The 27895-nt window shown below is 42.6% G+C and overlaps 1 protein-coding gene across 1 annotated transcript in view; it reads left to right on the top strand.

Annotated features, from left to right (window-relative positions):
* Positions 1-27895, top strand: part of LOC119253514 (cytidine monophosphate-N-acetylneuraminic acid hydroxylase-like) — a 123427-nt gene that overhangs the window by 54844 nt on the left and 40688 nt on the right. The window contains exons 3-4 of the mRNA XM_054697867.1: positions 10921-11124; positions 16337-16428. Of these exons, the coding sequence (XP_054553842.1) occupies positions 10921-11124; positions 16337-16428 (296 nt within the window). The remainder of the gene's footprint in view (positions 1-10920; positions 11125-16336; positions 16429-27895) is intronic.

The raw sequence follows: 27895 nt of genomic DNA, 5'->3' as shown, positions 1-27895 counted from the left end.
AATAAATGTATTATTTTACATTTATTTCTATAATTTGATTAGTGTTTCTATCCTCCCACATATAGAGCAATTGACAGGATTGTATCTGAGCGTGTTTGGTTCAACATTATATTCCCAGAGTTCAGCCCATGTTTTGCACATTGTTCATGACTGCATGAATGCATGAATAAATCAATGAAGTCATTTAGCTGCACCTTTAAAAAAAAAGAAAGAGTGTTGGCTAAACTTTGGTTCTCATGGGCCCAGATGGACCTTAAAGGGAGGAGGCACAGGATTTGGACTTATGCTTTGTTTTACTTTGTATACTTTGTTACACAGCATTCTCCTGTGATTGATGGGTGGCGTAGTGCCACTAACTCTTTGTGACCAACTAATCCTGTTATAAAAGACTTCATTTGAGGTGGCAAGCATCCTATTAATGGATTCTGTGTCATTTCTTTTCTTTTTCTTATCAATTATGCTAGAGATTTGTCGGTTTCATTAGTTCTCAAAGAACTACCTCTCTTTGTTAAACCTGTCTAATATATGTAGCGTTTGTGTGTGATTAATAATTATTCTTACATTCCTACTTCAGATTATTTCACCTCTCTTTCACTTTCTTGAGATGAATACTTAGCCCATTATTTTTTGCCCTTTTGATTTTTTTAGTGTTCACATACAAGGCTATGCATGTCTAAATACTTCTTACCCGCACACTACGCATTTTTGATATTTCAGTTTTCAGGTTGGTCAGTATAAAATATTTTCTAATTTTTATTATGATTTATTGTCTGATCCCAATATATTGTTAATGATTTCTGACTTAATTTTATTGTGGTCAATGTTCTTCATGATTTCATTATCTTGAAGCTTAATAAGATTTGCTTTGTTGTGGCCTCCTGGACTGTAGGGTTTGAAAAGAGCACTCCTGCCTGCTTCCCTAAGACAATGGCCCACATCACCGGGCAGCCGGGGACACCCAGGTAGCCATTGATGGATTGTGTGGCCATGGTCTGAGGTGGTTTGGGAGTAGCTCAGAAATTACAGGAAGTTCTCTCTGTGTATGTGGCCATCATGTCCCCTCCTGTCCACTATAAAAATTGATTACCCTTTGTTTTCCCTGTACCCTGTTCCTCCTGTTCTTGTCACCTATCAATCGTGCTTGTTTGTTACGGAGCAGCAGAGTCTTGCCTTGCAAACCTGCTCAGCAAATGGGCCCTTAGCATGCCCCCAGGGATGTGCTGGTGCATGCCTGACTCAACAATTTATCACTGTGCTTTAAGTTTGTGATGTTTTGTGTGCTCTTGAGAAGGATGGGCATTTTGCACTGTAGGACAGATGGTACAGTCTATGTGGTTCAAATCTTTTTTTAAAATTTATTTATGAATACAAGAACTGGGGTACAGGCCAGAGGTGGGGGTGTGTGTGAGAGAATCCACCAGAGACAGAACAGGGAACAGAACAGGAAAACTGACTGAAATACACTGCTGAGGGGAGCAGCAGGCAAGCCAGAAGAGGTCTGCTGCACCATTTGGGTAGCTCCCTGGCTGGGGATCAAACTTGTGCTGCAGTGGCTGTGGAAAGCTTCATAGGTTATGTCTTAACCCCTTGAGCCACCAGGGAGGCCCTGTGGTTCAAATCTTTGACATTTTTCTGACTTTTGGCTCTATTCTCACTGCTTATTGTTTTGTCCTTTCTTTTTTCATAAAAATACTTCTTTTATTTTTGCAAACATCCTCTCCTGAAGGTCTTGTGTTGATGATCCCTGAGCTGCTGATAAAATAAGCACTTAGGAAACCACAAAGTTCTGTGGAATAGAGAGTATATCCTTATACAAAAATGAACGAGTTCATTCTATTAGGTTTACTAAATGGCAAGAATAAGATACTGTATTATAGCCTGAATTATCTTAAACTCTCATTTCTGCAGATTAAAAGCCTCAACTTTTGGCATTTCTTATTATTTAGCATAATACCTTGAAGACAGAAAATGTCTTACTACAATTGCCATAATAAAAACTTAGTAAACTTTGTATATTTAGTTGATCAACTATTTTTAATTCCATTCCCAAAGTATCAGTCTTTAACACCAGGAAGGAAAAAAAATACAGTGTCTCATAAAGCTATCCTGGTCCTTCAGTGGTGCCAGAATATAGTCAACTTTCACACAACACTGGTCTCAGAACTTCTCTCCAATCACTCACAATTTTTACCTCCCTTACTCTTTTTCCCCTTCCTTGGTATATCTTGCTTCTGTTTTCCTGTAAGTAGCTCAATCTTCTATTTTGACTGTACTTTATTGTCTTCTTCATTTATCTGGCCATAAGTTTTTTTTTAAAGATTTATTTATTTTTATACAAGAACTGGGGGTATAGGCCAGAGGGGCGGGAGGGTAAGAGGATTCACCGGAGACAGAGCAGGGAGCAGAAGAGGCAGACAGACTGAAATACACTGCTGAGGGGAGCAGTGGGTGAGATAGGAGAGGTCTGGTGTGTCATGTGGGTTGCTCCCTGGCCAGCCAGGAATCGAATCCACACTGCAGAGGCTATGGACACCCTCACAGCACTGTGCTCAACCCACTGAGCCACTGCGGAGGCCCTATCTGGCCATAACTTTAAAATATTAAATGTTACTGTTTTTTAAATTTCTAAATAGATTATTATATATAAATTTAATACATGGGAACAGAGAGACATGTGAAGAAGCTGTGCTTACTTCTTAGCCTTGACTTGTACGAGGGACTTGGGGGACATGGAAAGCAACACTTGAAACAGATATGGGTGAGAGACCCAAGGGGAGGCTGACATTGTCAGCCTGTGTCTTGATTTTGATTTTGCTCTTCTCCTTCTAGACTTGTCTGGCCTCTTCTGCCCCTTTTCTATGGATCCCCACTGTTGCCTTAGACTTGTGGCAAACTTTTGCGCCTCAGCAGTAATGCTTTGGGCCAACCCTGTTTGGCTGGGCATTTAGCAGTGAGGGGATGGGTAATTTGGGATGTTTAATTGGAAACGTTAAACTATATCTCTTTCTGCTCTTCCCTCTATCACACACTAATCATATTAATGTTCCTTTCCATTGAAGGTCTTAGGCACTAGAGTATGTTTTGCCTTGATGCAATGGATAGCAGAACCCATTTAGAGTGGGCAGGTTTGGGGGCCTTGGGGTACCCCTCATCCTGTCCTGTAACAGCCCCACAAAGGCACAGCCTCCCCCACTATGAACATCCCACACCAGAATGGTACATTTGTTGTAATTGATGAACCTACATTGACACATCATAATCACCCACAGTCTGTAGTTTACATTAGGCTTCACTCTTGGTGTTGTATATTCTATGGGTTTGGATAAATATATAGTGACATGCAGTTTGGATAAATATGTAATGACATTATGGTATTATACAGAATAGTTCCTTTGACCTCTGTCATCTCCAAATCTGATTTGGAAGCTTGTTCTGTTTCTGCAAACTGTGTTTTTTACCTTTTAGTATACCCTGTAATGTTTTGTTGAAACTCATTAAAAGGAAACCACTGCAAGTTTCCATGGAAGTTTCTACATGTGGGCTTCTCCATTAAGATGTGATTCTCTGTACCTACCCATTGTTTCTCCAATTTGGGGGGTATCTATTTGCTCTGTGACCACAATTCTCTGATCTAAGAAGAGTTATTGATTTTTATGTGGATACTGGGTAAATACCTTAGAGTGTGATTGTATGGTAGGGCTATGTTAAACCTTGTAAGAAACTGTGAAACTGGGTCTGTGGTGGCGCAGAGGTTAAGTTCTCAGAGCTATCAAGCTATTACCAGCCACTGCACCATGAGTTAGATCCCTGGCCAGGAAACTGACCCACACATGGCACAGCAGACCTCTCCTGTCTTGCCTATTGCTCCCCTCAGCAGTGTATTTCAGTATATCCTCTTGTCCTGCTCCCCACTGTCTCTGGTGAATCTGCTCACCCCCTGCATCTCTGGAGTATACCCCAGTTCTTGTATGCATAAATAAATAAAAAATCTTTTTTTAAAAAGTTGAAACTGAGTTACAATATAGCTGTATCATTTTTTTTAAAAGATTTATTTATTTATTTATTTATACAAGAACCGGGGTACAGGCCAGATGCACGGGAGGGTGAGAGGATTCACCAGAGACAGAGTGGGGAGCAGAACAGGCAGACTGACGAAATACACTGCTGAGGGGAGCAGCGGGCATCATAGGAGAGGTCTGCCACACCATGTGGGATGCTCACCGGCCAGCCAGGATCGAACCGGAGCTGCAGAGGCGGCAGACAGCTTCACAGCATGGTGCTCAACTGCCTGCGCCATCAGGGGATGCCCTGGCTGTATCATTAATCATTTATCTTTCTTACCAACATTGCATTCATTCCTGTTGCTCCACATCATCACCATCATTTGGTATTTTTCAGATTTTAGGTTTTTAGCCATTCTAGTTGGTATGCAGTGGTATCTTACCTTTGTTTCAATTTTTAATTTCCTAATGACAAATGATGTTGAATAATTTTTCATATGATTATTTATCATCTGTATCTTGTTTGGTTAATATTTACTTTCAATCTCCCTTTAATAAAACAACTGTTGAAGGGCACAAGCCTTCAGTTATAACTTGAATAGCTTCTAATGTACAGCATGGTGATAATATTTAATATACTATATTTTCTATTTGAATTTTATATCTTAAACATTCTCATCATACACACAAGAAAAGGGATAAAAAAGTAAACTGTGAGGCAATGGATGTGTTAATCAACCTGATTATGGCAATCATTTTACAATGTACACATATGTCAAGTCATTATGTTTTACCTTTTAAATTTCTTTCTCAGTTATACCTCAGTAAAGTAAATAAACTTTAAAAATATAATTTTAAAATTATATATAAAATTACATATCTGGTGTTAACTCAAATAATTGAAAGCAAGGAGCTGAACAGATATTAGCACACCCATATATATATATATAGACACATATGTATAGACATACATAGACATAGAGACATATAGATATATATATAGAGAGATTTCTTGCACAAAAGTATTAATAGACTTAACAGTACTGAAATATACACTTAAGAATGATTATGCTTAGGGGATGATACCACCAACATGGTGGCAAAGGGACACTAGGATTAAACTCTCCCATAAAAACTGACAGGCATATGAAAAAATGTTCAACATCCCTTACAATCAGGGAAATGCAAATCAAAACCACACTGAGATACCACCTTACACTAGTAAGAATGGCACATGTCAAAAAAGCAACAACAAATGTTGCGAGGTTGTGGTGAAAAGGAACTCTCCCACATTGCCCATGGGAGTGCAAACTGGTCCAACCACTATGGAAAGCTGTCTGGAGGTTCCTCAGTCTACTAAAAATGGAGCTACCATACGACCTGGCAATTCCACTACTAGGGATCTACCCAAAGGACACAAAAACATTGATTCAAAGGAACACCCGTGCAATGTTTACTGCAGCACTATTTACAATAGGTAAAACCTGGAAACAACCCAAATGCCCCAAAATAGATGGCTGGATCAAGATGTGGCATATATACACAATGGAATATTAAGCAGCAGTCAAAAAGGATAAACTCATGCCATTCGCAGCAACGTGGATGGAGCTAGAAGGAATTACGCTCAGTGAAATAAGCCAGAAGGAAAAAGAAAAATATTGGACGGTTTCACTTATAAAGGAATATAGGGGAACCAAATAAGACATCAGTGTAAAAAAAAATAACAGTACAAAACACAACAAAGCAAAAACAGACAATTATAAACCAGGAACATCCTGCAGGGGAGGAGGGAGAGGGATTAGAGGGAGGGAGGAGCACAGGGGACTGAGGTGATGGTGCACGGGTACCTTGGGGTAGGAAATTCTATGGGGATGCAACCTGAGGGGGTAGGGGGAAGCAAATATTGTTTAAAAATAAAAAAAATTATTGTAAAAAAATTTAGATAATAAAAAAATAAAAATGCTAAAAAAACCCAACTGATAGGGAGCAGTAACAGCGAGTTTTTGTCAGGTCCCAAGGGTGCTGGACAAAGTTGGTGACCCAACAGAAGCAGAGGGAAAGTGAAAACAAGAGGGCAAGAGAGGAGAGAAAATCATGGATCCAGAATCCTCCTCCCATCCCCACCCACAAAACCAGCACCCTTCGCCCAGGAAAAGAAAAGGAGAAAAAGTTTGGAGGTCACGAGAGAATCCTGAGACATCTGAAAATTACATAGAGTGACAGGTGGGCTCACAGCAGAGCAGGCACAGAGCTGGGGGCGAGGAATAAGCAACTCTGGACTCTTACTCGGAGTCTTCTCTGGCGCCACCTAGTGACCAGAACCAGGTCCCAGAGGCTGTTCTCCGACGGACTCGCCGTTCAACCACCAGTGGGCGGGGCCTCGGGGGGGAGCCTCGAGGCCTGGTCGGGACGTTGGGGCCTGTAGACGCTACAAGCTCCCAGTAGGAAGGACCCCCCCAGGAGCCCCCAAGAGCCCCCCACACTCGCCCAACTGCCTCAGGGAAACAGAAAGGGCCCCGGATCCTCTCAAACTCACAGCTGCGGCGGAGACCGTCAGAGACCATGGGACGCCCCAACAGCGCGCGTTCTAGAACCTTCCTCAGTACCCCACAGGGGAGAGAGCGGCCTCCCGGGAGACCGGCCTGCCCCGTGCTACGGACCAGACCAAAACAGCAAAGACTTGCTCACAGGGAGCCCTCAGAGGTCTCAGGAGCAATTCTCCCCCAACCTGTATGTATGTTTGCTTTTTTTTATTGGCCATGTGGTTGTCTTGTTCGCCGCCATCTTTACTGCCTGTTCGCTGTTTCCTCTAGAGCTCCCTTTTCTCTCCTTTAATATTATTATTACTTTCTCTTCTCTTTCTGTCACTCCCCCCACCTTTCCTCTTACCCCCTACTTTTTTCTCTTACCTTTGTTCCCTTTGCATTTCCACTTCATCCTCCTCTTGCCTCTTAGCCCTTCTTTCACTCCTTATTCTCTTTCAATCCCAGTATTCTTCTGAGACACCCCTAGAGGGACCTACCAGTTCAACAGAGAAATCCGTTCCACCCAGCCTGCAGGCACCTCCCAGTGGGCTTGGCCTCAGCGTGCGTCTGGAGATGCAGGACTCCACACAGACTCCTGACTACCAATGGCTGAGACATCGGATCCCATCCTACCCATCCTACTCTTGATTGATTTTGAAAGGCACCCCTGCTGGAGAAGCAGGGGCTCCTTGAGCAAAGCACAGCTCAGAACAACATCTACCACGATAGAAGAGTGTCTGGACGAGTCCCCAGTAGGAACTGCAGGAAGCCCCCCCTCCCCAACTCCTAAACTCAGTAGCCCCCAATGCCCTGAGAAGAGCAATGAGAACTACCACCTGCCTAGAGCGGGAGTACAGCTAAAGAGAGAAGAGAGGGGGAAACCACAACAGCCTTCAGCTACACCTCTACCCACCAGCCACAGCGGCTCAAAACACACCAGGCATATGCATCCGCACCTCGGCAAGAGAAACCAGAAGTCATGCCCACCAGCAGCATCATTGCAGGGGAACCGTGAACACAACAAAGTTGAAGGCTAACAATAGGATGAAAGAAAAGTACAAATGATCAAGCAGGCCCTTCTGGGAACAGTGCACCACAGAAAGTAAGTCAGCCTTCAGTGTTGCATTGGGCAACACCACACTGATAAAGAAACAGAGTCATGGAGCAATACCTCATGTTGCAAATAGCCTTCCCAGCGAGATCCAGCTTTGTGCTCTTGATTGATTTGAAAGACATCTTTCAGGGTTGGGCTCCTGTACCTAACTGACTGGGTCGTTCTGACCTTGCTTAGGATTTAGAGCTGTAGGTAACAAAATGGTGGCCGAACAGGCCACTTAGGATTAGCAGACCTACACTCCAGAGCCTGATCATATGGACACAGAAGAATATCTCCACTTAACACAGAATTCAGAAAGGCCATGATAACAATTTAATTGATGAAAACAATTAGAGTTAATAGAAAATGCAGAAAGAGATAAAAATATAATCAGTGAACTGAGGAAGAAAGTGAAGGAACTGGAGGATACCCAGAGACTAGTGGAGGAGCTCAAGAATTCTGGGAAAAGCCATGAAAATAGATTAAAAAAAATGGAAGAACAAATCAGTACTCTCGAAGATACGGCCATAAAAACAACCAAAAAAGAAAAGGAAAGAGAAGTACACAAAAGAAAAAGAAAGCTCCAGCAAGGTACATAATAGTAAAGTTTCCAAAGGTCCAAGACAAGGAAAAAATAATGAAACTGACAAGGGCGAAGAAACCGATAATGTACAAAGGAAAACCAATCAGGCTGACATGAGACTTCTTAGAGACTGACAATTCTGAATGACTTGTCCTTTTCCCCTCTGGCCTTTTTGCTTCAAGCTTAACCTTCTAGAGGGTTCCTGGCATTTTTAGTTGAATATGATCAGAATGAATAGTAACACCCTATTTGTTTAAATCAAAATGAAGGTTAAAGCTCCATGACAAGACAAAGTCCAAAATTTGAAAAGCCAGCATGCCACATTGTCATGCTCAGCCACCAAGTCTGTGGCAAAAGCAAACGTGTACACCGATGTAAAGGTTTTCAGCAATTTAATGCTTGTTTTTGAGCATTTTGATGGTTATTTTTAAAATGACTATCCTCAAAGTATTTGAGAAAATATTGAAACATTGAAATGTAGTATATTAAAGCACGTCCATTTAGTTTAATTGTGGAGTTTGACTTCAATTTTGATTTAAAAACTAGTGTGTTATGGAATTATAATGGCATTAAATTCATCAATAATATCTTTAAAATCTGCTTTGGGGGAAATATTATCATTTTAAAAAGACCTAAATACTTGTTTTGTAGAACCCAAGTTTTTTCTTTTGCCTTTGGTGTCAATTGGACTTCTCAAATTGGTAAACAGAGGTGGAGTTTGGCCAACCTCTTACACAATGCATGGGAACCTTTTGGAACTGAATGCAGAACTTTGGCTAAGATTGAATTTTGGTTCTCTCTATCAAGTAAAACAAAATATTTGGAGAGGTTTTCTTTTTATGCTTTTAGAATTGTTCCAGGAATTGACTCAGTCCTTGATGTCACGTATTTGTACTACTAGCAACAAAGTCGAAAGAATTTCATGAGGCTTTAAATGGAGAACTTCCCATCAAATACATTTAAAGTATCATTTTGGTAACTTAATTTTTGAACTGTAAAATAGCAAATAGCTCACATCAAGTGATATGTTCTTGAATTATTAACTACAAGAGAATCAACAGGTGTCAGAAAAAAAAATTCTGTTATGGAATTAAAATGAGAATAATATTATAATGTTCCTCACAAAAAAAAAAGAAAAATTTCCATAAACTTGAACACTCCTGTTAGACATTGTCAATGAATCAGAGTAAGTTGGGAAGGATTATCACCATTTAACAAATAATAGGAATGTCAGTGAAATTGTTTTTAAGGCATAATATTTTCTCTACATGTTGCTTTTACTTATAAACCTTATAATGGGTACTTGTTCTAGGATTAAACTGTGTAGATTAAATGTGTTTAACAATGTTTAAATTGGGAAAAGAATTGACAATGAAAATTTAATGTAACTTAGAATTGTTTAAATAAAAATTTTAAAACAACCCCCAAGACTCAAAACAGGATCAATAACTATTTGCATAATAAAGAGGAATGTATTTATTTGGAAACAGTTCAAGTTTACTGTGGACAGAATTGCTGGGAACATAAGATAGAAGTGACAGAACCTGTCACTCTCAGATTTAGTGAAAAAGTGGATCATGTTCAATTACAGAGCTGCTGTGTACTGATTTAGAGTTGGCAGTACCTTCCCTGTTATTCTCCTGGGTGGTTTCCTCAGAAATTTGCAGTACTTAACAAAATGAAAGTAAAAATGCCTCAAATGTACGTGACTTTCAAATCAGTTTGAAGTTACTGCATGAAGAGAATTTTGATCCTTTTGCTTGAATTAGATTATAAACTTACTCAACATGGACCCTGTTTTCCCACCATGGCTATGCAGTTAATTGATTTGAACCCTCTCTTGGCAAAAAAAATTGTACTCCATTAGGATTTGGCATTGCATCATAAAGAGAGTTTGTTTTATAAATTTGGACTTGAGAGATGGAACATCTGTAGCTTCCATGGAAAACAGAAGAGGCAGTGCTTCAGTTTCAGAGCTTTTTATCAATTCTGTGCCCAGTGGGAGGATTAGCTCATTAACTTGCTAACTAGTAAGCTTAGACAGACGATAAGCATTTCCTATGTGGTGAAGAGAAAGCAGCAGAGATGGGTGTTTTTAAAGACATCCTCATGTAAGTACACTGGTACTGTCCTGGGGGCTGGGTTATAATGCTCTGCAGAAGGATCGTGTTTGTTAAGATGTGTTAGACTCCACGGGGGGGGGTTTTGGTTTCACCAGGGAGAGGATGACAGTTACATGAGACCCTTAAGGGTATCCTGAGTGTGAAGGGAGGGGAGCTGTGTTTCAGGCAGAATTCCTGGAAAAGCATGCCATTGGGGAGAGCAGAGTGGGTTCTTAAAACTAAAGGTGGTTTTAGGCTTTTAAGAGAGTTGTGGCAGAGAAGGGAAGCAGATCACGGAAACACTGTGAGTCGGGTACCCGGTGTCTGTCCGGGCTGGCTCACAGCAGCAAGAGAGCAACAGAAGCTAAGCTGCCCAGGAAAAGGCAGCCGCTGGCTACAGCAGGCAAGTGAGGGGGGCATCAGTTCTTTGGGAAAATAGAGAAGAACATTCAAGATGTACCTTTAAAGGAGGGAGTCCCCAAACCTGAATTCTGGGAGGGAAGGGCTTAAAAAGTATTTGAGTAAAGAGAGGTTTTGAGCAGCTGGTTGCAAATAAATCTGACTGAGAACCTAACATTGTTAACCTTTCCTCTCAAACTGTTTGATTTCACAGAATTGAACAATCAGCAGAGATTCTGCTACAGCTGTCACCTGCTGAAGTTGCCAACCTCAAGGAAGGCATCAACTTTTTTCGAAATAAGAGCACTGGCAAAGATTATATCTTATACAAGCGTCAGGACCAGCTGAGGGCATGCAAGAATCTGTGCAAACATCAAGGAGGGCTGTTCATAAAAGACATCGAGGATTTAGATGGAAGGTACCAAATTTACTTCTTCACCAGGGACCTTCCCCCCTTTTCTTTTTACAATTAGATTTGACAGGAAATATGTTCATATAGACATTTAAAATGAAGCAACTGGGCCTTCCCTGGTGGCACAGGCGGTTGAGTGCCGTGCTGTGAAGCTGTCCGCAGCCTCTGTAGCGCCGGTTCGATCCCGGCCGGCCGGTGAGGGTCCCACATGGCAGGGCAGACCTCTCCTGTCTCGCCCGCTGCTCCCCTCAGCAGTGTGTTTCGTCAGTTTGCCTGTTCTGCTCCCCACTTTGTCTCTGGTGAATCCTCTCACCCTCCTGCACATCTGGCCTGTACCCAGGTTCTTATATAAATAAATAAATAAATCTTTAAAAAAAATAGTACAATAAAATGAAGCAACCCATAATTTCCCCCCCTGTCTATTAATAGTGAAAGTAAAAGTCTCTCAAAATTTCATGACCTTTACTTTACTTTCTTCTCTCTCATGAGAACTCCAAAACTGATTCCCAGTTTGATAAAGAGTCCTAGGGGACGAATGTCACTGTGTAGGAGTGAGTGTTTGAGTGTGTATTTACCTTTATATTCAGAGATGCATGTCTTTATGTTTCTTTTCCTTTTATCTGGGTGGAAAGAGCAGATAAAAGTTGCCTGGCAGGGCCTCCCCTGGTGGCACAGCGGTTGAGCACTAGGCTGCGAAGCTGCCCACAGCCTCTGCAGCGCTGGTCACTGGTGAGGGTCCCACATGGCACTGAAGACCTCTCCTGCCATGCCTGCTGCTCCCCTCAGCAGTGTATTTCGTCAGTCTGCCTGTTCTGTTCCCTGCTGTGGCTCTGGTGAATTCTCTCAACCTCCTGCACTTCTGACTGTACCCAGTGCTTGTATAAATAAATAAATAAATCTTTAAAAAAAAAAAAAAGTTCCCTGGCAGCCTAGTTGTAATTAAAAAGATAGTAATGGCAGTACCCCAATTATACCTGCCCTGCAGGGTGGTCCTTTTGATTTCTTGGAAGAGCTAATGCTGATACCTCCTCCCCCGATCTTTTTTTTTAAGATTTATTTATTTATGCATACAAGAACTGAGGTACAGGCCAGAGGTGCAAGAGTGTGGGAGGATTCACCAGAGACAGAGTGGGGAACAGAACAGGCAGACTGACTGAAATACACTGCTGAGGGGAGCAGCGGGCTAGACAGGAGAGGTCTGCTGTGCCATGAGGGCTGCTCCCTGGCCAGGGATCGAACCCACGTTAGGGCACTGCAGAGGCTACAGACAGCTTCACGGTGCTGCGCTCAACCCCCTACACCACCAGGGAGGCTCACCCCCTGATCTTTGATTAAACCTGCATTTAATCACCTCCCGGGGGAGGAGAAGCCACTGGGACAGGGTTATTTTGTTTGTTTTCAACAACTGCCCCAGAGATAGTAGCACTATCTGGCAGAGCCAGAGAGAGTTCTGGAGTGGGAGGATGCTTTGTCAGCCTTATTTACAGTGCCAGCAGGCATGCGATGTTCCCTACCTTTTAAGCTTTGTGTCAACCTGACCTAGTGGTTTTAGTCATTCCCTTATCTGGTTTTTCTTCCACTGTGTTGTCAGTCTTACTTGGCAGATAATTTTTGGGCAGTTTAACCTGAGCGTACTCAGAAGGAGCTAGATAGTTGTCCAAAATCTCCCTGCTGTAATTGTGCAGGAAACCATACCCAAATCTAACATGTTGTCACACCTGCACCCCCATTGGCTTTAGGGCCTCGAACACACATTATTTGACCTTTACATGTTAAAGGTCTTCGTGCCTGTGACTTGCTTGACTCCTCAAATAAGGTTGCTAGTTGTGTCAAATAAAAATACAGGAAAACCAATTAAATTTACATTTCAGAAAAATGGCTATATTTTTAGTATAAGTATGTCCCAAGCATTGCACCAGACATACATTCAGCTGACATCTCTGCTCTAGGGAACCCTCTGGGAATTACCCTTGGTAATTTGCTGATGGCCCCATTTTGATTTCCTTCCATCTTCTCAGTGGATTCAAGTCAGGGGAACTTCGGATGAATCTAGTACTGTCACTGCTAAACTTCTGCAGGCTCTCGTGGACATCCGGGTGTCCACAACAAATGTCTGTTTACTTTTGAGACTCTGCATTGCCCTTTTTTTTTTTTAAAAAGATTTATTTATGCATACAAGAACTGGGGTACAGGCCAGAGGTGTTGGGGGGTGGTGGTGGTGAGAGGATTCACCAGAGACAGAGCAGGGAACAGAACAGGCAGACTGACTGAAATACATTGCTGAGGGGAGCAGCGGGTGAGACAGTAGAGGTTGGCTGTGCCATGTGGGTTGCTCCCTGGCCAGGGATCAAACTTGTGCTGCAGAGGCAGCAGAGAGCTTCATAGGTTGTGTCTTAACCCCTTGCGCCACCAGGGAGGCCCTCACTTAGCCTTTTAAGCATGTGTTATAGCTTGGTGGTTAAGAACCTGATCTCCACTCGACTGCCTGGTTTAGATTTCTGACCCATCACTTTCTACCTCTGTGACCTTGGATAGCTTTCTTAGCCTTTCTAGGTCTCAGTCCTTTTTTATGTAAAATGACTATGAAAGCATTGCTTTGTTGGGTCACTGAGAGGATCAAGTTATTTTAAACACATGAAGCACTTAAAGGAACCCTGGCACATATACATGATAGACACTCAATAACTGTGTGTTTGCCGTTATTATTACTGAGCCACCAGCTGCTAGGAATACGTAGGGACAGAGAGTTCTTCACAGCAACTCAGATTGTTCCTGGCTCTAGCTTGTCTTCATGTAGTGATGGCTTTACCACAGATTGCCATTTCTGTGTCTCCTCTAAAGGCTGGGGGCAGGTGTGTGTGTGTGTGTGTGGAGGGGTAGGGGTAAGGTATGGGGTCGAGGATCCTAGTTTTACCTGCTAGGTTGACTGCCTAACCTGCAGAGAGAGTGCCCCCCCTAGCTCTCCTGTACCTGGGGGACCCTGCTCTTTGTTCCTGGCTGCAGCTCACCAAGCGTTTATATACTCACACTGCATCCCGAGTCACTCACACCCCACCTTAACCCAAACTTCTCCAAATTTGACAGCTTCTGTTTGGATTCTCTCTGTAATAATTCACCTCAGGGCCTCCCTGGTGGTGCAAGGACTATGAAGTACTATGCAGCAATCCACAGCCACTGCAACACGAGTTCCATCCCCTGTCAGGAAGCTAACCACATGGCGCAGCAGATCTCTTCTGGCTCGCCTGCTGCTCCCCTCAGCAATGTCTTCGGTCTGTCTGTCTGCTCTGTGCCCCACTCTGTCTCTGGTGACTCCTCTCACCCCCCTGCGCCCCCTGGCCTACACCCAGCTTTTGTATGTATAAATAAATAAATCTTTAAAAAAAAAAGACTCTTGTAGATTCTAGTCAAGAATAATAACATGACTATTCTACCCACTCTTCCTACCTCAGTGGCTTTTCTCCTTCACACAGAAACAAGATTGGTCTCTCTGTGGGTCTCTGTTTTGAATACAAACCTCTTTTGCACAGGAAGCTGTCACCACCCTCTCATTTCCTTGCCACGCTTTGAACACTTTTGGGCGCCCACCTATGCCCTTTAACGGCCCAGCATGCGGAATAGTTGCAGCTGGGTTGTTTTAATTTTGGAAAATTTGTTAGCTGCTCATGGGTGCAAAAGGGAATCTCACAATTGGACATTTTCATAAATTGAAGTGTAGAAAAGACTTTTCCTGTTACCAGAGGACATAGAAACTCTTGTTATAATAAAGCTTAGAAAAATCAGCATTGTTCTCTTACATGTTAATATAGACATTTTTGGTTGAATGTGATGTCTCCAGTTTGAGACATACCAGTGTATAAGAAAATGTCTTTGTTTAAAAAAACCACGAGAAACAGTAAAAAAAAGAGGAAGGACTCCCTGTTGGCGCAGGGGGTTGAGCGCAGTGCTGTGAAGCAATCTGCAGCCTCTGCGGCACGAGTTTGATTCCCGACCAGGGAGCTACCTACATGGTGCAGCAGACCTCTCCTTTCTCTCTCACTGCTCCCCTCAGCAATGTTTCAGTCACTCTGCCTGTTCTGTTCCCCACTCTATCTCTGATGAATCCTCTCACCCCCCACACTTCTGGCCTGTATCCCAGTTCTTGTATGCATAAATAAATAAATCTTTAAAAACTTTAAAATTAGGGCCTCCCCAGTGGCGCAGCGGTTGATCTCTGGGTTGCGAAGCTGCCCGCAGCCTCTGCAACACCGGTTTGATCCCCGGCTGCTCCCCTGCCAACGGAGGAGGGTCCCACATGGCGCGCAGACCTCTCCTGCCGCCCGCTGCTCCCCTCAGCAGTGTACTTCGGTCCTTCTGCCTGCTCTGCTCCCCGCTCTGGCTCTGGTGAATTCTCTCACCCTCCCGCGCTTCTGACTGTACCCAGTGCTTGTATAAATAAATAAATCAATCTTTTTAAAATAAAGAAATAAATAAATAATTTAAACTTAAAAAAAGGAAATAATGGAGCTATTTATGCTCCAAATCGCCATACCCTTGTCAAAACTAGTGACAAATGGAACAAGAACTCCTTAGCTTCCTGTTTTGGTTCAAGCTGCTTCTCATTCGGAAATTGGGTTACCAGAATTAACAAATAAAAATGTAGAATACACAGTTAAGCTTGAATAAGTTGTCTGTATATCTCAAATATTGTGAGAGCATGTATTTAAAAATTACCACTGAAATTCTGAATCTGAATCTCCGAAATTCACATTGAACTAGGTAGCCTGGATTTTTTTCTGGCTACTGTGCACTGAAAGCCCAAACTCAGCAAGTACTTTTCTTTGTAAAAATGAAAACCTTAGTTGAACTTAGATTCAGGACTCAATTCCAGGGTTAAGGGGTTGCAAAGTGATTGTAAATCATAGACAACTGTTTTACTACATTCCTGACTTCTCTTGGCCCCAACTGGGTGTCATCTAGCTGAGCCTTATGAGAGGTCATCTTGATTCTGTTGACTCTGCTGATCTCTAACACATGTCCTTTGGTTTATGGAGTTTATTTTTGAAGTCACCCTCTCATGATCGGTCTGTATTTCCTTGGAAATTCAAGCTAGTAATACTTTTCCTTTCATGTATTTTGTGTTCAATCGCCTGCTTTAATTTCATGGCAAAATAATGCATGTCAGCCTTCTAAGATGCATATCCTCATCCTTTTGTAAAACTAAGTACTATTTTTCAACCAGGTCTGTGAGATGCACAAAGCACAACTGGAAACTCGATGTGAGCACCATGAAGTACATCAACCCTCCAGACAGCTTCTGTCAAGATGAGCTAGGTAAATACCGACAGCATGTTCTGGTGTTGTTATTACTGAGATCCTCTCTCCTGCTTGTTCTCAATCTCACTTGAAGTTTTGGGCACATTCTCATTTAAACTACAGGCATTAGGTCTTAAAAAAAAAAAAAAAATAGGGCCTCCCTGGTGGCGCAGCGGTTGAGCGCTGGGTTGCGAAGCTGCCCGCAGCCTCTGCAGCGCCAGTTCGATCCCCGGCTGCTCCCCGGCCACCGGGTGAGGGTCCCACATGGCGCGCAGACCTCTCCTGCCGCCCGCTGCTCCCCTCAGCAGTGTACTTCGGTCCTTCTGCCTGCTCTGGTCCCCGCTCTGGCTCTGGTGAATTCTCTCACCCTCCCGCGCTTCTTACTATACCCAGTGCATGTATAAATAAATAAATCTTTAAATAAATAAATAAACCTTTAAATAAATAAATAAATAAAAATAACTGAACATTCCTAATAGAGGATATTTCCAATTTTTTTGTTCAGCAAATATCTGTTGAGACCTTACGATGTCTGAACCCTGTCCCAGATATTAGGAGATACAGTGATATCAGATTAAAGGGGTCAACTGTATGCATGATGGATTGAAACTAGACTTTTGGTGGTGAATACAATGTAGCATATATAGATATGGATTATAAGACTGTACATCTGAAACCTGTCTGATGTTGTAAACCAGTGTGTTACTTCAATAAAAAGAAAATGAGATAAAATAGTGTAAATAAGATGACACTTACATAAGAAGGAGGCTAAGATAAAGCTGAGGCCAACTGAGACCAGGAATATGCTGATAGGTCTCTTAGGTGCAGTGTGAGGTCGAATAGTGGCTCTGAATATTTTATTAGTGAAGGGACACAAAACAGATGTCCATGGGCTCAGTCCTCTGAATTGTGATTTAATGTCACAGTTTTGCTTGCGAAGTAAGCTTCTTCAAATTCTAAGGTCCTTCCTGGCGTACAGTAGAAGCTATAGTTTATGTATAGTTCTCAGTATCGAGGCCCCATTTCTACATTTTACTTCTCCTCAAGAAAGCCTGCAGAAATGAGCAAGAAGAATACAGAGGAATAAAAATGTTGTAAATGATTAAAATTGAGTATCTCATTAGTAGAAAAAGTTAATGGTGACAATTCTCGAAACTACCCACTATTTCAGAATTACTGCTCTAGAAATAAAAGTTAGTTTTGATCTGACTGGGGAACCACAGAAAGCTTCATGCCAGAGATGACATTTGTGTGGGACTTTAAAAGATAGCAGTTCCCAGGCCGGAGAAGAGAGATAAGGGTGTTTCTCGTAGAAGGGACACTCTGGAGCCACAGCAGCATTTTTGGGTCTAACTGTAGAGTTCGTTGACTGGAGTATAGAGTCCGTGCTCTGAAGTAGCAGAATCCATTGCCAGGAGGGCCTTGAGCGTGAGAGTGAAGACTGCAACCAGAGTGTTATGGAGTGTGCCAAGTGTGGTATTGGGCATTTTGTGTGAATTAGTTCATGTTCTCCTCATGGTGACCCTACCGTCGTAATGGGGAGTGAATTTCAGAGAGTGAGTTTCCTGTCAAAATCAGAACAACCCACAAGTCTCTGTGCCTGTGCATTTTTGCTCGCCTCCTGTGACAGTCACAGTGGACATACCGAGTCTGGTCCTAAGACAAGCCCCACCCAGATATCCAGTTCTTATCCTCTCACCCCTCCACAAGGACTTCAGGACAGCAGTTGTCTTTCTCCTGATTCAGTTTTGCCTTTGCCTGTAATTCCATGCACAATCATATACTCTAGACGCAGCATTCCCTCTTAAGATATGCTCCCATTTTTCTAGCCCTTTAAATAGGTAACCCCCGTCACAAAGGTGTCTACATAGTCATCTCTCTGCCTTCACCTCCTGTTCTCTCTCAGAGGAGCTTCTGTCCTGACCAGCCCACTGACCCTGCTCCTGTCAGAGTCACCAGTTGCTTCCCATGTGGCCAAGTCTTGTGGCCACGTTTCCTCTGTCAGCAGCCCTCATCAGTACACAGCAGGCGTCCCCTCTCCTCCTTGCTCTATGTTCTTTGTACTCAAGAGGCGATACGCTCTGTATTAGTTTCTTATTCGCTGCCATAACAAAGCACCACAAACTAAGTGGCTTGAAAGCATATAGATCTATTATTTCTTACAGTTTCACAGGTCAGAAGGCCAAACCTGTGGTGTCAGCAGGGCTGACTTCCTCAATGGACGTTCTAGAGAAGAATCCATTTCTGGCTTCTAGAGGTTCCTTTTGTCCATTTTCAAAGCCTCAGATCTCTGGCTGTTTTTTTCTATAGTCATGCCTCCCTCTGACTTTCTCCTGCCTCCCTCTTCCGCTTTCAAGGACCCTGTGACACATTGGACCCAGATGATCCAGGATACCCTCCCTATTTTCAGGTCAGCTTATTTGCAACCTTAATTTCATCTGGAACTTTAATTCTCCTTTATAATGTAACCTAACTTATGATAGTTCCTGGGCATTAGAATGTGGATTTTTTTTTTTTTTTTTTGCAGTGGTAAGAGATGGGGAGGGGAGGTCTACCACATTCTTCTGATTTTTATTCTAACCATGCTAGCTCCTCTACTGACTCATCGCATGCTAATCTTCTGAATGTTGGAATGACTTTGGAATCAACTTTAAATTCTTTATCTACACACCCTAATCCCACAACTCTACATGCCATCTTAACTCGGACGCCACCGAAAAAATTACCTCCAGCTTTGAGCTGGAGACTCTGAGTGTCAGTCTCTGACACCAAATGCCTACTCAGTATTTTAATGTGGATTTCTACTAGTCCTGCAAACATGTGGGCAAAATGGACTGTTCATGGCCAACCCCCACTTATCCTCAGACTTTACCTGTTTCAGCCACCCCCGTTTCCATAAGCCACAACCACTCTGCTGCACAAACCTTGAGAGTCACTCTTAGATCATCTCTTTCCTAACCCCCCACGTCCAAACCCCCCACGTCATGTTGACTCTATGCCTGGACACTCTTGACATCTATCCACCCCCTCCATCTCCACTGCCTCCAGCTGAGTGCATGTCACAGTTCTGTCAACTGGCCTCCCTGTTACCATGCTTGCCTTCTCACGTCCTTTCTGCTGACCTCACCCTCTGCCCTTTAAAAATTCCAAATCAATAACCATCATTCTTCTGCTTAAAACTTTCCTACAAGCCTCCTATCACAATTAGGAATGTGCATACATGCATCAAACTGGCAGTTCCATGTCCAAGACTATGTCCTAAGAAATAGTCACTGAAGTGTCAAAAGATAGAGACATAGGATACTATTTATATGGCGAAAAATTGGAAATAATTTAAATATTAGAAATAATTCTAGTATATCTTAAGAGTGATACTATTGAAGAAACTCAATGAGAGGACATTTCTCGTACATGCAGCCCAAAAATCATGTTGCAAGCATTACCTATAGTAGGACTTATTTATCAAAAGTGTATCTGCATAAGCATCTATGGGCAGTAGAGGAGGAACCTGATCTCTGGTTGTCTGTGAAGGGAGCTGAGTTGGAGGGGAGGGGGCTGTCTGGGTTGTGCCTCCAGACTAGGGACTTTGATTATGCCACTTTTTTTTTTCAGGCTCAAATTGTCATGCCATGGTATCTGTATAGAATATCAGGGCCACTCTTGCCATTGTTCTTGGTGGGACCAACTCCAGGTCACTATTTAAAGAAGAGTCTGCACTGCACAGGCATCCTCCCAGCTCCCCTATGAGCAAGGTGTCATTTACTGAAGTCTCTTTCCTTTTCCCTTCAACCCAAAGGAGATGGGGTTGATGGTGTCACTCAAGCAACACCTGGGCTTCTTACACCAGTAAGTCCCAACCCGTTTCTATAGACTTAGTCTAGGAAACCTGCACATTTCCTTGTTGCTGGAACTGGCCACATGCCTGTTAAAATACTGCCCCATGTATTTAGCATAAAGCTGAGAAAAATAAAAGATTTGTACACAATAAACTATGAGTTTATGTTTAAGTGAGAGAACAATAGATTGTACACCTCATCGCTGTGTAACCTAAAAGTCTGTAACTGCTTGGGGCTTTTATAAAACCTCTTAGTCTTGTAGACAAGACCTGTATAAAGGCATTAGAGCAAGATGGCTGAGAGTGAAGATAATGGGGCTTTGAAGCCTGTTTCAGCCTCCCTCATCTCCATAAACCCGGTGCCCAAACACTTGATTGCATGGCTGTGTATGAATATTGCAATCTCTTTGAGCTTTTGTTTCCACAAATGGAAATAATGGTAGTGATAGCAGTTCTCTTTATTGGGTGGCTGTAAGAATGTTCACATCAAATACCTGTTAAATTCTTGGTATTTGGTTCATAGAACATAATGAATGATCTATGTGTGTATGCATACGTACATATATCCATACATGCATATTATGGAATTATAGCACATTATCGGCACTTTATTTACTTCTTCCTTTTTTATGACTGAATAATCCAGTCCGGGTCTGGATATATCACAATTTACTCATCAGTTGGGTGGTTTCCACTTTTTGATGACAAGCATTCATGTCTTTTCAATTTCTTGCTGGTAACCTTTGAAACACAAAATATTAATTTTGATAAAATCCAATTCATTTGCTTTTTGTAACTTGTATACTTCATGTCTAAGAAAGTATGTGTTATATAATATCTAAGTCTAGTATTTAATATACCTATTAGATTAACATACAAATACATTTACACTAACGTACAGGTTTAGAAATCAAACTATTGTCTAATCCAAGATCATGAAGATTTCCTCCCCTGTTTTAAAAGTTTTATAGTTCTAGCTTTTTGACCCACTTTGAGTTAATTCTTACATTTTTTCTGAGGTAGGCGGTCCAACTTCATTCTTCTGTGTGTAGATATCTGGTTTTGGAGCACTATTTGCTGAAGTACTATCCCTTCCTTGGTTGAGTTGTTCTCACCTCCTCATTGAAATTCAATTAATTTACATTTATTTCTGTACTCTCAGTTCTTCCATTGATCTGTATGTCTATCCAGATGCCAGATCTGGATTGTTTGGATTCGTTTTATAGGAAGTTTTCAAATCAGGTGGTCTGAGTCTTCCAATTTAGTTTTATTTTTCCAAGATTTTTTTTTTTTTGAACTCTTCCGGGTCCTTTGTATCACCACATGAATTTTAGGATTTAATTGCTGAAGTTAAAAAAAACAGCTGGGGGCCTCCCCGGTGGTGCAGCGGTTGAGCGCTGGGTTGCGAAGCTGCCCACATCCTCTGTGGTGCCGGTTCGATCCCCGCCTGCTCCCCAGCCACCGGAGGAGGGTCCCACATGGCGCGCAGACCTCTCCTGCCGCCCGCTGCTCCCCTCAGCAGTGTACTTCGGTCCTTCTGCCTGCTCTGCTCCCTGTTCTGGCTCTAGTGAATTCTCTCACCCTCCCGCGCTTCTGACTGACTGTACCCAGTGCATGTATAATCAAAACAAACAAACAAACAAACAAACAAACAAATAAATAACATACCTCTATTAAAAAAAAAAAACAGCTGGAATTTGGATTGCATTGAATCTGATGGTGAAGAGCTGGGGCACACTGACTTCTTAACAGTTTGCCTTTCAGGCTACGAATATGGGGTGCCTTTCTACATATTAAGATGCCTTTAATTTCTCTCAACAAGGTTTTGCAGTTTTCAGAGATTTGGTTTTGTCATTTGTTAAATTTATCCCTAAATATTTTATTCTTTTTGATGCTGTTGTAAATTGAATTTGCTTTAAAAAAAAAAATGAGTAAGTTTGGTTTAAAATATTATATGGGCTTCAGGAGTAGGGCATTCAAATTCAACATCTATATATATTCTTGCTGACCTCGTGTTTCTTTCAGAAGTTCTAGCCCCTTGTAACAGAATTTTACATGAAGGCAACACAAATGGCATCCAGACAGGGTTTTATTAGACTTGTGCGCAAGACAGACAGCCCCAGAAAGGAAAGTTTCTGGGCCGACTCTCTGAAGGGACTTAGAAAAAGGCTTTTAAGGGCATATTCTCCAGTGGTGGCTTGCAGGCATATTGGCAGGGTCCTCTAAACACACATAGCTGTGTTGGGCTAATCCTTCAATCCTGGGCACTCAAGGGTGGGTGGTAAGGGCTGTGGCAGTTGTTGTTTTTCTATGCATGTGCTTCTTGGCTTTGTTGGTGAAACATGGATTTTTCCCTCCATGAGGGCAAACTGCTCACTGCCACTACCCCAGAAAGGTCACTTTGGGGCCGACTGCACATGGGGGACCCTTGGCCACTCCCTCCCTTGGGACTGTGCCATAAGGGGATGTGGAGGATGCGGTTGATTGCTTACAAGCTGTTCTGTGGATTTTTGTTGCTTTTCTTCTTATTTCACTTTGACAGTCTGGCTAGCCTAGTATGGTAGTTTAAACACCTGGTTTACGTTTTTATGATTTGTATTTAAAGCAACTCCACCGGCACTGGGCATGCTCAGGAAAGCAGTGTCTGGTGCGTAGTGGGGTCTTTCTTTCCTTGTCTTTTTCCTCTTGCATTTCCTTGAAGTCAGCTGCTGCTTTGCAGCTGCCATAGCTGATAGAGAGCTGGCTCCATTGGCATTCTCGTCTTCTTCAAAGGGACACAGAAAGCCAAATGCTTAAATCAGCTGAGATATTGGATGTCTTTTGTCTTCTCTTAGCCTTTTTGCCCTTCTTGTGTGCCATTTTATTTAATGTCTTAGCATAATGTTAATTTAGAGTGGGAAGGTTATACATGTGTGCAGGTAGGGGTTTCCAGCTCTAATCTCTTGCTCTGTTTTCCTTTCCTTGATATTCTTGTCTATGTGCAAACAAGAGCACAGACTCCTGGATCCTGTGTTGACTTCATGGAACAAATTATTCATTTTTGGAAACGATCACTCTGCTTTAAATGCTGGTTTTGCCAGTGGTGTGACTTTCCAGCTAATTAATGTGGTGCTGGTTAGAAAGCTGCTGGGAATTACTTGTTCTGAATAAGATAAAAGTTTTGTAAGAACAAGAATGCTTGGAAGAATAAAAGTGTTGGACTAGGTGTAAGTAAGTTACAATCATTACAGTCTCCTATTAGCCTGTGGCTCAGTGTACAAGGTCACAATAAAGTCTGAGAGTGGCATTTACTGACAAACCTGTTGCACTATAGTCTTCCAGGTGATTGACCTACATTTCAGGTAAAGACTGAGTTGAGGATGGAAAGGCCACTGGGGTCTCTGCCTGTTCCCCAGTGGGTGATTCAGAAACTTTGTCCCATTACATCACTCAGGGAGATTTTTCTCTGAGGGACTGCTAAGTGCTAACAAGTGATTGATGTGACAGAGAGTAGAGTGTTGCTTTCTGATAGGAGTACATTTCTCACTGTGGCCCAGGGACTTTCTGCCTCTGCCACCTTCCCCCTGGTAAGACACAGATGTCTACTACCTCCTCTGCTCTGGATCCGATCCCTCCATATGCAGTCTCTGTGCTAAGCTAGGTGCAGAATTTAGACCCTCTTCAGGGGCTTTTGTTTTTGTTTTTCAAAAGAGCAGCAGAGATTCTATTAAATGCTAGATGACAATGTGAGGTAGAGTAACAGCTCTAGGAACTGGCAGGGTGGGGTTGCTGAGGGAGGAGGAAGAGGCAGGTGGGCCCAGCTGTCAGATGGGCCAACTGTCTTTCACAGTATGTCCAACCACTTCCTCCCACCACGTCATGTGTGAGGTGCTCTGTGTTCTACCTCAGTACTGCATTATGATCACCAAAAAGTCTAGTTTCCATCCATGCCATACAGTTGATTCCCTTTTCCCAGTCTATCCCCACACACCCCCTCCTTTTTCCCTGATTACCACCATTTTGTTCTTATAATTTAGGAGTTTATTTTTATTTGTTCATATTTTTTTTTTGTCTTCTACATATGAGTGAAAACATACAGTATTTGTCTTTCTCTGACTTATTTCACTTGGTGTAATACCTTCTAAGCCTATCTTTTATGTTGCAAATGGCAGAATTTCATTTATTTTTTTACAGTTGAGTAGTATTCCATTGTGCATACATGCCACATGTTGCTTGATTCATTTTTCATGTGTATTTAGGTTATTTCCGCATGTTGGTTATTGTGACTGATGCCTAAGGGAACACAGGGATGCATATACCCCTGTGCGCTAGTGTTTTGTTATCCACTTAGAAGTGGAATAGCTGGATCATATATTTCTAGTCTTAATTTTTTTAGGAATACTGTTTTCCATGATGACTGCACTAGTTTATATGCACACCAACAGTGTGTAAGGGTTCACTTTTCTCCACATCATTACCAAAACTGTTATTTCCGTTAGCACATTACTGAGGGATATCCAAATTTAAGGGCTGCATGCTCTGAAAGGGATCTGGCCATCCATGTGCACAAAGGCAAAGAAAGCATACTCTTAATGTGAATTACCTTTAATAGAATTAGTTGTATAGAGAAGTAAGATTATTCCTAATAATGGTTTCCTACTAAAACTCTCCAAATTACCACCCCTTTGTTGGCAAATGCTCAGCCAAACAGGATTGGATCAAAACATTGCTGCTGGTGCCCCAAAACTTGCTGCAAGTCTGAGGTAGCTTCTGGTGGGGAGCCACAAGAAGGGCGTTAGGAATGTCTCAGCTAGGGAAAAAGGAGATACACGTTAAGGTAATAGCTGCCATTGCCAGCTGCCCCATGTGTCTCTTACCCACTGTGTCTCTTCCATGTTTTGATAAATATGTCTCATTCCAAGTTGAAATCTGAGAAGCAGGTACACTGAGCCCTCCTGCCTTCTGTGTTATATTCTCTCAGCTCCATTCTTAGTTCCCAGTAGCTCTCCAGCCCAGGAAGTCCGGCTCATGGTGTAGTGGGACTTGTAATCCAAGGTGGCTGCATGGCACCTCCCCTCCATGGTGGTATGTCTGCAATATTTTTTTCTTTTGATAAAAATTAGAAAACTTTTAATAATATGTATACCTCCTGTACTCGTGGCAGAGGATCCAGAGAGTAACTTGACTGTGTGGCTTTAGACACCATCTGAATAGTTCAACTAAGATAGGGGATTTTGGGTGTGAGGTAGTGAGGTTAGTGGGAAGGCTTAGTAGCTAAAGATGAAATAAGGACATTAGGTCTTTCAGGGAAATAGAGAAACACCCACAAGGGAGGAGGTTCTCCTTATATCAATATCTTTCTCAAAAATGCAACCACACCCAGCCTTAGCGCCCTCCTTTTTCAAAAAGACATTTTTGGGCGGTAGATTTTTTCTTTCCTGCAGTTGTTTGGGGTTTCTCTGAAATGCCTCATATCAGAAGTTCATAGTTCATTTGTTTCTGAGAATCAGTCTCTCAGTCCTAAGAGTGCATCAGTCTAGTTAAACAGTTGTGTCTGGTTTCTGGAGGCAGTCTTGTAAGTGGGTGTTAAAAGTTAAGCATCTGTTTTGCAAATAGTACACATTTATATGGGAAAAAAAGGAAAACAAAGGTCAAGGATTGAAGCAAACCAAAAATCTGGTTGAGAGCCCTGAGTGAAAATCTAGATGTCAGTGGTGTAAACATTTTCAGATGAGTTATGGCAGACAGCTGTAGCTGGATGTCACCAGGCACTTAGAAAAGCAGCAGCTGTCTCCAGGATTGTCAGCATCCATTGTGGTTTTCTGGGAAGTTGCTGTCAAGTTCTCCCTTTCCAGCTCGCATGGTTTTAGGAAAAGATAGTTTTAGTTTTCAATCAGTCTGTTAGTGGGCAGACTGAGGAGCCCAATGGGGCCCTACCGTACGTGTGCACAAAGGCAAAGCATCATCTTAGTGTAAAAGCTTTAATAGGATGAGAATGCTGGGGAGATAAGAGAAGAATATTCGGAATGAAATACTCAGAGTGACTCATCCCCTCCTGGGTAAATGTCCAGCCAAAAGGATCAGTCATAAAACTAACACATGGGTCTGGCAGGAAACCACAGGGAAAGGCCAAACAAGTTTGGGACCAAAGGGGTAAATCAAATCAAGAAATAAACCAAGATATCAGCTGCCATTGTCAGCCCCCTCACTTGCTAATCTGTTACAGGGCAGGGAGCGGGGAACCCCTGAACCCCCAGCCTGCCTGTTTTAAATAGGTTCTACCATCTCCTGCATCAAGACAAATTATACTCTAGTGTGTAAGACTTTCCATGGAAAAGAACTTCATTACAATTAGCGTGCAGCAAAGAAAAGAGGAAGAATAAAGTTTCCAAATCAAGTACCCAAAGTCACCCATCCCCTTGTGGGTAAATGCCCAACCAACAGGGTTGGCTCAAAGCAGGGCGACTGATAACAAAGGCTTGCCACAAGTCCAAGGGCACCTTCTGGTGGGGACCCATAGGAAAGGGGCATAAGGGGCCAGACAAGTCTGGAAGGAAAAGAGCAAAATCAAAATAAGTGCTGTTATTGTTAACTTACCCATGGATCTCTTACCCATGTGTCTTTCAAGTATCTCCCTCCCTGTCTCCCAAGTCCCATGTCCAAGGCCAAGAAGCAAGTGCAGCTTCTTCATGTCTCTCTGCTCCATGTGCCTCCTCCAGGTCTCCTCCTTGCTCTCTATCCTTCTTCCTTCCTTCCTCCCAGCTCCTCTCCAGCTTCTTCTCCTCCCTGATCAGCCCTACCCTTCCTTACGTGAGGCAGGAAACCTGGATCCTCCCCTCTCCCAGGGACCATCCTGTTACATCTCACCCACATGTCTCCTCGAAGTGTTTGTACATGTCTCAACTCCACGTGTCTTCTCAAAGTCCCCCATATCACTGGTGCAAGTCCAAAGGCAAGAAGCAAGTGGGCCCTTCTTCATGTGTCTCTTCTTGTGTCTCCTTGTTTCTCCTGTATCTCTCCAAGTGTTCATCACCTGGCTGCTCATCTCCACCCTTCATTCAGTGGGGCAGGGAACATGAAGCCTCCCTCTTTTTATGGAGATGCCTCTGTTGCAAATTCTAAGCCAAAAAGATCTCCAGTTTTTCTGGAAATGTTCGTTTGGAACGTCATAGCTAGATGTTGTATCCATAAAAAGGGGAGGTTCCAGGTTCCCTGTCCCACCCAAGGAAGGGAGGATCTGAGCAGAGAGAAGGTGAAGAAGCAGAGGGGAGAAGCGAGAGAGATGGAGAAAGAGGAAGACTGGAGGAGGCATTTGTCTGGTGTCATTGCTAAATTAAAAAAAACCAAGCCCCATTCATTTTCCAGCAGGCAAGTTTGGGAGGTTTGAATGGAGAAAGGAAGTGGGTAGGACTGCGTTGGGAAGCTGGACACTAAGCTGAGATTAGTTATACTAATTCAGATCATCAGTCAAGACCCACCCTAGACTAGTCACCCTAACCTTTTCCCTGCTTTTCACTTGCTTCTGGGGTGGGCTCTCGAGATGGAAATTGAAGTGTGCTGGCATATCTAAGTCTTTGTTCATCCACTGAGGAAAAAAATCTCTAAAATGCACCGTATAAGCTTTTTTTTTGATAAATTTACTTCAGTTTCTACCATAAGCAAATATCTTGA

This window comes from Talpa occidentalis, unplaced genomic scaffold, assembly GCF_014898055.3.
Source record: "Talpa occidentalis isolate TD23 unplaced genomic scaffold, MPIMG_talOcc4v2.1 talOcc4.2, whole genome shotgun sequence".
Lineage (NCBI taxonomy): Eukaryota > Metazoa > Chordata > Mammalia > Eulipotyphla > Talpidae > Talpa > Talpa occidentalis.
Note: the sequence above shows the minus strand (reverse complement) of the source record. Positions and strands in the feature narration are given on the sequence as shown.